The sequence below is a fragment of the Lissotriton vulgaris genome, chromosome 10, assembly GCF_964263255.1.
Source record: "Lissotriton vulgaris chromosome 10, aLisVul1.2, whole genome shotgun sequence".
Taxonomy (NCBI): domain Eukaryota; kingdom Metazoa; phylum Chordata; class Amphibia; order Caudata; family Salamandridae; genus Lissotriton; species Lissotriton vulgaris.
This window is the reverse complement of record NC_141698.1, coordinates 64,039,204-64,052,327: the sequence shown is the minus strand read 5'-3', so window position 1 is coordinate 64,052,327 and position 13,124 is coordinate 64,039,204. Positions and strand designations below refer to the sequence as shown.

At 44.3% G+C, this 13,124-nt stretch overlaps 1 protein-coding gene across 1 annotated transcript in view; it reads left to right on the top strand.

Annotated features, from left to right (window-relative positions):
- MLST8 (MTOR associated protein MLST8) overlaps positions 1-13,124 on the top strand; it is a 69,048-nt gene that overhangs the window by 1,889 nt on the left and 54,035 nt on the right. Inside the window, exon 2 of the mRNA XM_086940479.1 lies at positions 12,138-12,281. Coding sequence (XP_086796605.1) covers positions 12,153-12,281 — 129 coding nt within the window. The 5' untranslated portion in view covers positions 12,138-12,152. The remainder of the gene's footprint in view (positions 1-12,137; positions 12,282-13,124) is intronic.

Genomic DNA, 13,124 nt, shown 5'->3' with positions numbered 1-13,124 from the left:
CGACTGTCCCGTCGACGGTTCTATCGACGATGATTACGCTGACTTTTCCGTCGATGACTAGTCCGTCGACGAGGTCGTCGACGATCCAAAAAGTCCGCATTTCCATACGAGGGCAACAAATAATCCCTGAGATGACCTCTCCTAGGCGGGTAACACCTTTGCCTCCCACTCTGCTATTTGATGAGGAGTCTGACGACGAGGGTGATGATGGTCCTTATGGGGATGCCTAAAGCCCATCGGACTTACAAGTAAAGTGTCAGGATACAGATTCTGAGGAATATTACGATGAAGTGCGCCAATATGTCCAACAATGAAACCAAAAAAGGCTTGGGTCCGTGTTCTAACTGGCCTAGACCACTCTAATTTAGAACAACAACACAGATGGCCAGGTAGATTATTTGGAATACAATTATACTTCACTTAGCCAAAAAAATCCTAAGCGGGCACACTTTTCATTTAGTGATTTTTACTTATTTCATGATTTTTTGAAAAAAACATTTACATCTGTCCAAACATCAAGAATACTCCAATAACAAAGTTCACATGAAGTACGATACTGCAAACACACAATTTACAAACAGTATAAGTGAGACATATTTACAAAAACACCATATACATGAAAAAGAAACAATGCCTCTATTCATTCAATGCATGGGGCACCAGTCCTGATAACATAGAAACACACAAGGGGCCATTCACTTCTTCTTTGCTGGCCTGCTTGTTTGACTGTGCTGGAAACTTTTTAGTTCAAAGGTCAAATCTCAGGTAGAAAATGTCTCGAATTAAAGTCCTGAGACGCCCTTCCTGAATCCTGTTCCAACACAGTCAACGCGTTTTGAACCCAGGCATTATTTGGGGGTTCTCCTCAGGACATGGACTGGAAAGTGGCCTGTACCGTGGAACATACAAATAAATACATGATTGGTGTAAGAATACTTATATATTTGTTGTCTTGATCTGACTCACACACCCTTAAATTTGAGCTGAATGTACCTGATAAAAAGTCTTGCTGGGGCGACTGTGTAGCTTCTTGTGGAGGCAAATGAGATTCTGCAAGTGTACAAAGAAAATGCCAAAAGTCGCTACAGTGTTGTGTTAAGTGACTCAGCTAACAAGGATATATATATACGTGATTAATAGTCCTACCTCGCTGTAGTTTTCGTGGTCTAATCTCAATCTGTTGTGACTTTTTGTGGTACCCGGTGCTGTGGACAACAGTTAGACATGGATTTAGTCACCCTTTCTGAAGGTGTATTTCCAACGCTCAACTCTACTAGAGAGCGGAGAGGTTTTTTTCACATACCTTAAACTTCTAAAGGGAGTCTATCCGTGGTTAGTCAGAATTGTCCAGAAAAGTGTCCATTAACGATCATATCCACCGGGTCTGTAAACATGACAAAATACAGGTGTTTAGAAAGCTTGTCTTCCCAACTTCCTCATGTTGCAACCTGGATCTTAAAAGCTAGTTGTTTGCTTACTTGCGCTCCATCTGTTTTCACTCGATTCACCGAACCGCTGGCAGCTTCTGCGTGGGACGTCAGCGCACGTCTCAATGCGTGTACGTTTTTTGAAATCTTTAAAGGAGCACATCCATCGTTAGCAAGTCGCTGGGGCACTTGGTACTTGTAGTGCATTTCCTGTATATGCCCGAAGCTTCTTCGTCTCAGTGTTCTCAACAGGTTTGTTTTGAGCAATTTGGAATTAGCACCGTGACCTGTACGCGTACTTGTTCCAAAACGATGATCCCAATACACAAGACGCAGTTATCTTAGGTTACTCAATTCGGAAAGTTCGTTCAATCCATTGAGTGTTGTGTTGAATTTCATAATCAAGAATGCCTCCCTCTGTGACAATTGTAGGCCTTTTTTAGGGCAGGGTTTGGATCTGGAGTTTTGCCAATAATGACTGCTTCATATTAACATATAGTCCATTGCAGTAATCTAATTTGGATAAAATCAGTGCTGTGACAACGGACTTTTGAAGATGGGAGTGAATGTATGGAATTTTTCTGATGATGTTCAGAAGATAGAAACAAGAGGGAACTATTTGGTTCCTCTGATTCTCGAAAGTAAGCAGTTGTCGAAAATGATCCCAAGGGCTTTCCCTTTGTCAGCTGGTGTGGGAAGAGAACCTAAGTCTTGTGGCCATCAATCTTGGGGACCAAAAGGTGATGTCCCGAGTTAATTCTCAGGCAGTTCTCACTCATCCATGCGCTGATGTTCTCCATACATTTCCGGAATTGTATAGCAGTCTGGGAAGGGATGCCTGATACTGAAACAACAATTTGTGTATCGTCAGCGCACTATACCACTGAGAAACCGAGAGAGTTAATAAGTTTGGTTAAGGGACTGATATAGAGATTAAACAGCGTAGGACTTGGGGATACTCCCTGTGGAACGCCACAGTGGAAAGTGAAGGACTTTGACACAAAATCCTTCATGGCTACTTGTTGTCTTGTGTCAGAGAGGAAGGAGGCAAACATTGAGATGGTAGTGTCTCTGATGCCCATTTCATGTAGACAGCCTATTGGAATATTGTGGTTTAATGATGTCAGACTCCACCGAGAGGTCCAAAAGAATCAATGCAGCATTGCCTCCTCCATCCATAATCAAAACTATGAGTGCTGTTTCGGTACTATGTTGGCTACATAAATCAAACTGGGCTGAATTTAGCAGATTGTTCTCGTTGATGAAGGATGAAAGTTGTAAATTTAGTGCTTTGTCAATATATTTCCTTGACATGCCTTCTTGGCTGTTGTGACCTTTCCTATGGACTCATGAGTCTCATCTTTGCTTCCACGTACATTCTCATTTACTGATGATCACTTTATGCCCCAAGTTCTCTGGGGTAGTCTTTGTGCCTGGACAACATTTGATCTTTTTGTATACTTTCTTTCATCTTCCCTTTCCTTGACTGTCATTGTCATGGAATCCAGACATATGATTTAATCAGGATTTATAAAGCGCGTCTAATCACCCAATAGGGTATCCAGTTGCTGGTACACCCCAGAGGCTTATTTGAGCAGCCAGGTATCGGGGCCATTTGGTATTTCGGTAGTGATGCGATGGTCCAGAGGTGCGTGTGCTACTTTTTCCCTTTTATATGTTTTTCTGCCATTAAACATAGCTAATTTTTTAACCATATTGTTTCAGAGGGCTCACAGTCTAATGGCACCTTGGTCTCCATTTGTCACATCCTCTGACAAGTGCCAGGCGGTGACTAAATGAGCACTCAGACTACCATGTGTTTATAAGCATGCTCTATTCTCCCTGACTAATTACACATTGCTAGACATGACCAGACCTTTGCTTTGGTCATCCTTCCTCATCCCTGCCTGTCCTCAAAATGCCTGTTCCTGTCCTCCTCTTCCTGTCCAACAGTGGTTCCTAGAAGTGGATTCCAGTGTCCAGACAGGGGTCTGCTACTGGGTCCTAGTCCTCCCCACATCACAGTAGTCTGTGTTGAAATATCCTATGTGGTTAAGGCACCTGTTGAAGAGATCTTGTGTACCCAGTAAGCTCTACTGTAATATAGTGGTAAGGTGACTTTGATGTTAGCCCATTCTCATTGCTAAGCCCATGTTTCAGTATCTGAACTCAATTCTGGTTGAGCTCATATGGGATAAGGGCAGACGTAGGGTAGCAATGTCCAAATTAATATGCCCTACAGCGGAGGGGTGCTAGTGGCACCCAATTGGAGGCATACTACTTGGTAGCGCAGCTCCAGTGGTTCAGCAAGTTGCTGTGTGATCGCAGGGGACTGGACGATGCTGTCAGGGGCCCGATTCCCAGTGCACGGATGCTATTTCAGCTCTTAATGGATATATGATGTTACAACGCGGACTTTTACTCCGCATACCGTTACAACGCGGTTTTTACAACGCGGATACTGTAACAACGCATGTATTTACAACGCATTTTTTTACAACGCAGGTACCTTTACAACGCAGACCATTACAACGTAAGTATTGGTAAGTATATGTTAATAGTAATAATATAATAGTAACTTAATTTTAAAAATATAATTTAATGTAATTTTAAATAATTTAATTTCCGTTAATTATTTTAAATTTAAATTAATATTACTTTATTTTTACCATGTACCCCTGTACCCCAGAAACTGAAAACTGACCCTAAACCCCAAAAATAAATTAAAGTAATTTTATGAAATATAATTTAAATTAATTATTGAAAATAAAAAAATATATAACTTTATTTTTACCCTGTACCCCTGTACCCCAAAAACTCAAAACTGACCCTCAACCCCAAAAATAATGCAATGTAATTTAATTTAATTTATTTACTATTAAATAATTTAATTTAAAATTAATTTAATTTATTTTTACCCTGTACCCCAAAAACTGAAAACTCACCCTGAACCCTAAAAATACCCCTTTACCCAAAAACTGAAAACTTACCCTGAACCCTAAAAATACCCCTTTACCCAAAAACTGAAAACTGACCCTGAACCCTAAAAATACCCCTTTACCCAAAAACTGAAAACTGACCCTGAACCCTAAAAATACCCCTTTACCCAAAAACTGAAAACTGACCCTGAACCCTAAAAATACCCCTTTACCCTAAAACCCAAAACTGACCCTAACCCCTAAAAATACCCCTTTACCCCAAACATATAACATTTAAAAAATAACTATATACTTACCAATACTTACGTTGTAATGGTATGCGTTGTAAAGGTACCTGCGTTGTAAAAAAAATGCGTTGTAAAAACATGAGTTGTAACAGTATCCGCGTTGTAATGGATGCGTTGTAACAGTAGTGCGTTGTAAAAAATGCGTTGTAACAGGTGCACACCGCTCTTAATGAATCCCAGGTAGTTGATTCGTGGAGTCCCCATGCATATCAAGGTGATCCGTCGGTGCTGGCTGCGTTGTCTTCAACCAACCCGCACCGACCTTACACCCAAGATTTGCCATTGATAGGACTGGAGATGGTAGCTGGGGTGGAGCACTGCAGGGCTTGGCGTATTGGTCAGCTTACGGGGTGACCCGGGTTGGGGACCTCTTTAGAGACTGGGAGTTGTGGACATTTGATTATCTCTGCATGACCTTTGAGATGCTTAGAAGCTATTTTTGCTGCACCTTGCAGTAGTGGCTATGGTGTGCGACCACTGGAGACCAGGAGCGACTGAACCCCCCGTTAACCACTGGTGCCAGGTTCTGTGCGTGACCACTGGTCAAACTAAAGCTGTTGCCTGTCTTTACCAGGCCTTGAGATCGGACATCATCACACCTCTGAATTCGCTGCAGGAGAAATGGGAAACTGAGATTACTTCCCAAACCACAGATGCAGACTGGGACAGGATATTATCCCACAGGGGAGAGGTGTGGCGCAGGAGCCAGAGCAGCTGACTCGAGGCTCACAGTTCGATTCCCAGCGCCAGCTCAGTATCACATGACTCTGAGCAGTAGCTCAAATTTACCCAATGGCCCCCCAGCATCTGGGTACCCTTAGGGGAATCAGTTGCGCTTTTTCTGATTGTGAAATTTATTTTATATAAGGACATCATAATGGGAGATTTAAACTCATTAATTTCTTATTACACAGAGCCTATCTTGCACCGGGAAAGATCATCAGGATGTTTGGGGCGACAAAGGTAGATTGCCTTAGATATGGTGAACAATGAGCCGAAATGCTGCACATGTTGTGATCTTGCCCATCCCTGGTGGCCTTCTGGACAGACGTACTGGAGACTATTAATGAGAGACATGCCAGAGCACGTTAGCCGACCCCCCTCGCCTGGAAAGGCTTCTACCAAGCACGCTGCTGATGCGCCGGACAAATTAGACATCATCCTCAAGGAGATACGTGAATCCAGAATGGCGCTTGAACTACAGATAGGTACCCTCATTTCAGGCCTTACGCTGCTTAAGGCTGACCAAAGCAAGCTGACTGATACAGTAAAAGCCCATGACCATTCCATTGCAGATCTCGCACCAAAAGTTACAGGCCACTCGTCTACAATACAGCATCTGCAGCAACAAATGACAACACTTATGGACCGGGTGGAAGACGCCGAGGGCAGAAATAGGTGCAATAATATACGCGTTATTGGTATACCGCAACGTAGTGAAGGAAATAAAGCAGCAGACTTTATGGAGAAATGGTTCAAAGACCAAGTAGCTTCTGAGGGGCTTTCCCCATACTTCTGCGTGGAGCGCGCCTTCAGGATCTCGACTGGACCGCCTAAACCTGGTGCACTACCCCGTCCACTGATAGTAAAAATCCTCAACTATAGAGACCGTGATACCCTCTTACAGAAGGCGAGCGAAAAGGAACTGATCCAGTTCGAAAATCAACGTATCTCCTTGTATCCAGACTATACTATCCTGGTGCAGAGACAAAGATCGTCTTACCAAGCCATAAAGAAAAGACTTCAGAAAGCGCAACTCAAATACGCGCTTTTATCCCCGCTAGGCTGAAAGTTATCCACGACAAGAAATCCCACTTTTTTGAGAGCCCTGCGGATACTGAGGAATGGATGGAGGTGATGGGAATTGGCTCCAGCCAGACTAGCGGCACGGACTTCTCTTCACAGGTCTCGGACAGATTTCCGGGACAAAACTCTTGCCGCTCACAGAACTCTACCCGGAACAAGGGTGGCCCAGGCCCATCGCGGGAGCAGCAACGACTGGATCAGGAAGGAGCACTGGCAGTGGCTGGTGCTTTCCGGGACGATATCAATAAAATATCCACAGATTCAGACGACAGTACAGTACCCTGACTCTGAACATAGTATTACTCTCTTCCACTACATTACACCCGGAAGAGCTGATGACATGCTCAACAATTGACCATTGGCGCTGAATATGTGGCGCCCGTGGAAAACGTACCGATCTCACTGTTCACCACTGAAAAGGACTCTACACCCCTGGAGCTGCTATATCCTTTTTGTTGGGATTGTTTTCCTAAAGTATTGTTACCCTGCTATGATTTTTATACTGATGTAGAAGGAACAAACTGTACATTTTAAGGATACTGTCTAAGTCTCACTAGGAATAAGCAATGTACAGTCCCTCTCTCCTCTATTTTACTCTGTTCTGAGAGAATCTCTGAAGAAACCCTGCACCAGTCCGTCGGTGGCGGATAGACTCAATCCCCCCCAGGGACACTGAACACATTCCCCCCCCCACCCCCGTAGTAGGATACGTAGAGCCGTTGGGTTCTAGATCTGATGGTAACCATGTCTCTTACTGAGGATAGCCATCTCGCTGTTAGGGTATGCACCGTTATTTGTTATGTGCTATTTGTACACTATTGTTGGGCACAGCATGGTCCTGATGCTGCGCCAAGGTTAGTTAAAGTTGTTGGGTTGGGGGACTCCTGGTCGGGCTTGGTTCATGCCTTCTACACATGCAGAATTCTTTCTTACCCACACAGATATTCCAGGGAAAGTTAGTACCACTTGGATGTACACCTTCGTCACATGGAACGTACGTGGCCTGGGGGCCGTCCAGAAACTACCTCGTATTCATGCATAGCTTCTTCGACTCGACGTCGGGCACACATAGCATTCCTCCAGGAATCTCACTTAACTGATTCTGAAGCCCAAAAAATGCATAAAAAATGGAGGGGTCACATTTATTCTACCAATTACTCCGCCTTCGCTAGAGGGCGACCATTTGGATACGCCATGGGGTCCCATTCCTGGAGCTGGACAGAAGAGTAGACGATCAGGGCAGATACATTTTGGTGAAAGGCACCCTGGATGGTTCCTTAGTGGTCTTGGGCAGCATTTATGCCCCTAACTTTGACCAGGACCAGTTTTTACGCAGATTGGGTACAGTGCTGGCTGACTGAGATGGCAAACCCGGGATCCGGGGTAAGGACTGGAATGTAGTTTTGAGCACGGCCTTAGATAGGTCCCACCCCCCACTGCAGGGAACAAACGCCAGTAAACTGGCCGATTGTTTCACTACATGGACAGATGGTTGGATACTTTCCGACGTTTGGCGCCACCTACACCCGAATCATAAATAATATTCCTTCTATTCTTCTGTACACGGTTTACACACTAGAATTGACAGGTTCCTTTGCTCCCGGACCATCATAGATAGGATACCCCACTCCATCTATTTAGCGAAAACGTTCTCCGCCCACAATCCTCTAGAACTCACGATAGGATGGGGCCCAGTACCCACCCCCGTTCCTACTTGGAAACTGAACCCACTACTACTAGAGGATGGCCCTTTCCGCACGACCCTCCCTAACGGTATCACTAATTACTTGACTGAAAATTGGAACACAGCCTCTTCCAACCTAGTGGACTAGGATGCCCTGAAGGTGGTAGTACGGGGAGCATCGATTGGTCAAGTAGTTGGGGCCAGACAAGAGACACACCAACGGTTGGAAATTATAGAACAGCGCCTAAACAAACTGGAACAGGAAGCGTTAGCCGGTCCAGAAAAATGAGGGGTGTTACAAGATGCCCACATAGATCATGCAGAAATATTGGAAACTTTACGGACCATTGACCATCGCGCATTCCTGCAACGGAAACACACTGACGCAGATAGATCAGGTGCACTACTGGCCCGCATAGTCAGGGACAGGCCAGACCCCCCCTGTCATAACCAGTATCCGCACCCGGATGGGACAGATAGTTCACTCACAGAGGGAAATTAACTCTGCCTTTTATGAACATCTGACAATGCTATATAAACCCCCCGACCTGGTAGACGGTCATTCCATAGCAGCATTCCTGCAGGACCTCCCATTTCCGCTGAGCCCTGAGGCAGTCAAAAAGGACATTGATGGCCCTATTACTCAAAATGAAATCCGCACTGCCATTAAGGGGTTGAATCACAACAAAACCCCTGGTATAGATGGTCTCCCAGTGGAGTTTTACCAGACCTATGCAGAGACCTTGGTACCCACCCTGGAATCTGTGTATAAGGTAGCCTTTGTGGTTGGTCATATGCCGGAATCCACTATGCAGGCCCTGGTCACTTCAATACCTAAGCCAGGCCGAGATCCTTTAGAGCTTTCTAATTATAGGCCCCTCTCCTTACTGTCCACTGAATATAAAATGTTAAGTAAAGCCATCGCTAATCATATACAACCACATCTTAATAGACTAATACACGAGGACCAATGCGGGTTTTTACCGAATCGCAGCACTTCAGTGAATACTAGACGACTACACTCTGTAATGCAAGCCATCCCTCAAGAATATCAAGCAGCAGGATGCATAGCATTGGACCTTAAGCAGGCCAATGACTCCCTCTCCTGGGATTTTATGTTCATGACACTGCAAAGATTTGGGTTTCCCGACGTTTTCCTTAAATGGGTCCGTTTACTGAATACATCCCCCACGGCTAGAGCACGCACTGTCCGTTTCATTTCCGGCCCATACGCTATTCATAGGGGCACCAGGCAGGGATGCCCGCTATCCCCATTATTATTTGTACTTGCACTGGAGCCCCTAGCGCTGGCCCTCAGAATCAGCGGCTCAGTTTGGAACTCCGATTGCGGGGACTCATCACATAATATCTATCTATGCAGATGATATACTGTTATATTTACGAGATCTGACAGCGGATAATGCCCCCCTCCCCAACATCTTTGCCATCTTTGAACAGCTGTCAGGACTGTCTATAAACCCAGAGAAATCGATTACATATTTTTTTCGGGATTCACAACATCCACCTCACACACAGTTTGGAAACTATACAATACTGGTAGCCCCCTCACCTTCAAATATCTGGGCATCCAGGAATATATGACACAGAAGAACCAGATAGAGGGTAATATAGTCTGAGCTATAACAGCCATCCGTGCCAGTGTGACCTTCTGGGCATCGCTGACACTCTCAGTGATGGGCAGAGTTGCCGTATCAAAAATGATAAGGCTGCCCCGCCTCCTATATTATTTTGTAAATATACCTGTAGTTCTCCCCCAATCTATTTTTAACACATTGAATGCTATGTTGATTACACTAATTTGGGGAGCGGGGCGACAATGGATCAGTCACCGCAAACTCCAACTGGGGACACTCAGTGGCGGCTTAGGAGTTTCTGATTTCCGAAGCGACTTCTATGCCAGCCAACTCCAATGGCTGTCATACTGGATGGCAGGGAGAAATCTGCAGGAAATTGGGTTCACACCACAGAGAATAGATCGCGGCGAATTATATTCCTTACTATTACCAAAGGCCAGGATACCTTCAGACTGCCCATCCTTGTTGAGAACTGCCCTCCAATGCTAGAGGAAGCCTCTATCATACACCAATGCAGTGATCCCTTAGGCCACAAATATTCCCCTCATTGGAATCCCCACACCACAGGGTAGATTATCGAGGGTAAGGATACAGGACTGGACAGCTGCTGGGGTGGAGGACATAGGAGCATTCTTTGGCGATGGCACCATACTAGACTTTGACTCCTTTACACGAGCCAGGGGAGCACCAACACGTTTATTCTTACTACACGCCACCGTGATGCATTATATACGGACTACCTGGGCCCCACAAAGGGAGGAACCCCCACATCATGATCTAGTACATCTTCTAAATTTATATGGGACCTGAAGGTCACTTAGTGAGTGGCTGTATACAGGAATTAGAACGCATGCTGCTATCACACTCACCTCTCTCAGGGCACAATGGTCTGAGAATTCCCCACTGGAAATCACTGACAAGGCATGGGCATGCATGTTAGAGCACCCCAGACAGGTATCACGCAACGCTAAACTAAAATGTATCCAGTCCATGATTCTGCATAGATCGTACGTCACGCCCAAACGGCTCCATCGCATGTTTCCAAATTCCCCCCATTGCTGCCCCCGTTGTCGAGAAGACGAAGCAGGTTTTCTCCACATGCTGTGGTCTTGCCCTTGCCTCGGCGATTACTGGGAACGAATTTGCACAGCATTGAACGCAGTTACACAACTCCCAGTGCTGGCTGAGGCTCTGAATTGTCTCATGGGCCACCTGAGATGCTCAAAGATATAAAAGGTACGATTAAAATTCTTGGACCTAGCGTTTATCCTAGCAGTGACAGGGCTCGACAAATCTGAAAAATTGTACTAGTCCTGCAGGTTTAGTAACTTGGAAAAGCCCCTCGACCCAACTGCAACCTACTCGACCTCTGTCTCTGAAAATGGAGCAAAAGTGACAAGTTATCAAGATTTAAAGGCATCTTTATTGCTCAGTCCCTTTGTGAGCAATAAAAATGCCTTTAAATCCTGTTGTCTTGTCACTTTTGCTCCGTTTTCAAAGAAGGAGGACAAAAGTTAGTTTGTCTTCCTACTCGTCAGAAAGGGCGAGTAGGACCAAAAAATAGCTTGTACTCATCTATTCTCCCTCGCAAATGCGAGCGGGCTAGTGGATTTGTCGAGCCCAGGGTGAGGGCCCTCGCTATGAGGTGGAAATCCCCAAGATGCCCGGCTGTGTCCATCTGGCAAGTGGACATGTTTCAATGAGGAAAGGCCGAAGGGGCTGTTCTGCATAGGGAGGAGGAGAGGGGGTTGCGGAAACAGCCCCTTTCACTGGAATGGGAGGCTATGCTGATTGAACTGGATAGACTTGATTTATCATCCCGTAGCCCGTTCTTCTTCCATTTCATATCATACTAGGTTACCAGATGGTTGCAGACTCCCAAGTCCTCAGATCAGGACTGACAACCTCTAGCCCTAGACCATGTTCTTCCTTAGAGCACCGTGTCTGTGGTAAGCTACCCTGACCATTACGAACTAATAAAGATCCCTTGACCAGGAGTTACGGGGGGAGGGGCGGGTGGAGGGAGGGAATAGGGGAAGTTGGTTCCGTTCTGTTATGTGTATTCCCACACTGCTTTAATTTTGGTGGAACTCAAGTTGCTAATACCCTACGTTGCTGACAAAAATGCTACTGGAGTCTGGGTTCCGGGACTATTTACTCATACAGAGTTCATTACGTATAATGTGTTGGAGCTGATTGTATGGTAATGCATAGAAAAGAAAGGAAAAAGAAAAGACCATTTCTGCTGTACTCTATGTATGCTATATTATACGCTGTGGTCACCAATAAAGTGTGTTAAAAAAAATCTATTTTCAGTTGATGCTGAGCCACTGGGTCATCCCGTTTATAAATTTGACTTTTGTCTAATAGTTGTATCTCAACTTATTTTGTTACTCCAGGTGCTGGTTAGAATCATGAACTCAAGCCAGGGGACGGTGGGAAGTGATCCAGTAATCCTAGCAACGGCTGGTTATGATCACACAGTGCGCTTCTGGCAGGCTCACAGTGGGATATGCACTCGCACTGTGCAGCACCAGGACTCTGTATCCTTTCTGTGCAACCATGAAGACAGTTAATTGTGGAACTAGTTCTTGTGCTTAATTACACTCAGGAACAGTTTGTTTATGTGGCTACATGAGATGTAAGACTTAATGTTACTATGGTATTTGTATAATTCTCACCTCTACTTTCTTAAAGCTTTGACATGTAGTAAATAAGTGGTGATATTATTATTTTAAAAAGTCAGTATACTATGATTTGAAAGTTGTGTAAAAAATGTAGTGGTCAAAAATTTAGAAATGTCATAAAACGTTTGTTAAAAATGTCTATGTTTACATGTATTTCAATTACAAATATAACAAGTGCATTGGTAAAGTCTAAATGTATGTAACGAGTATATAGGAGCACAGTCTGTAGTAAAGTAACACAGATCCTTCGTAGACACCCACTTCAAACAACATTAAGGTTTTCTGGTCTGTTTACTCATTTTACCTTCCCTTAAGAACGCATAAGTGTAAAGCATCTACTACATCCGAAACAGCCAACATGTGTTTTGTTAACAAAGACGTAACTTAACAAAAATAGTGAATTTTATATATGTCTTTTGTTAATAATTGTAGTATGTAAAATATACCATTTATTAAGGGTAAGACTAAAACACCGAAACGAAATAGGAGAATCGAAGGTTAATTTTAGAAGTGAGGTGCTCCAACAGTGACACCCAATTAGTTGATTACACCAGAATGTTTTGTAGTAGTCAAGAACGATGTATAGATGGTTACAACTTACAACTAGTGTAATAAGAGAACTGTAAGGTAGGGCGAGAGAGCAAAAGTATAGGAAATGACAGAAAGCCGTTAGTGCTAATCATAAATTGTCAATGCAGG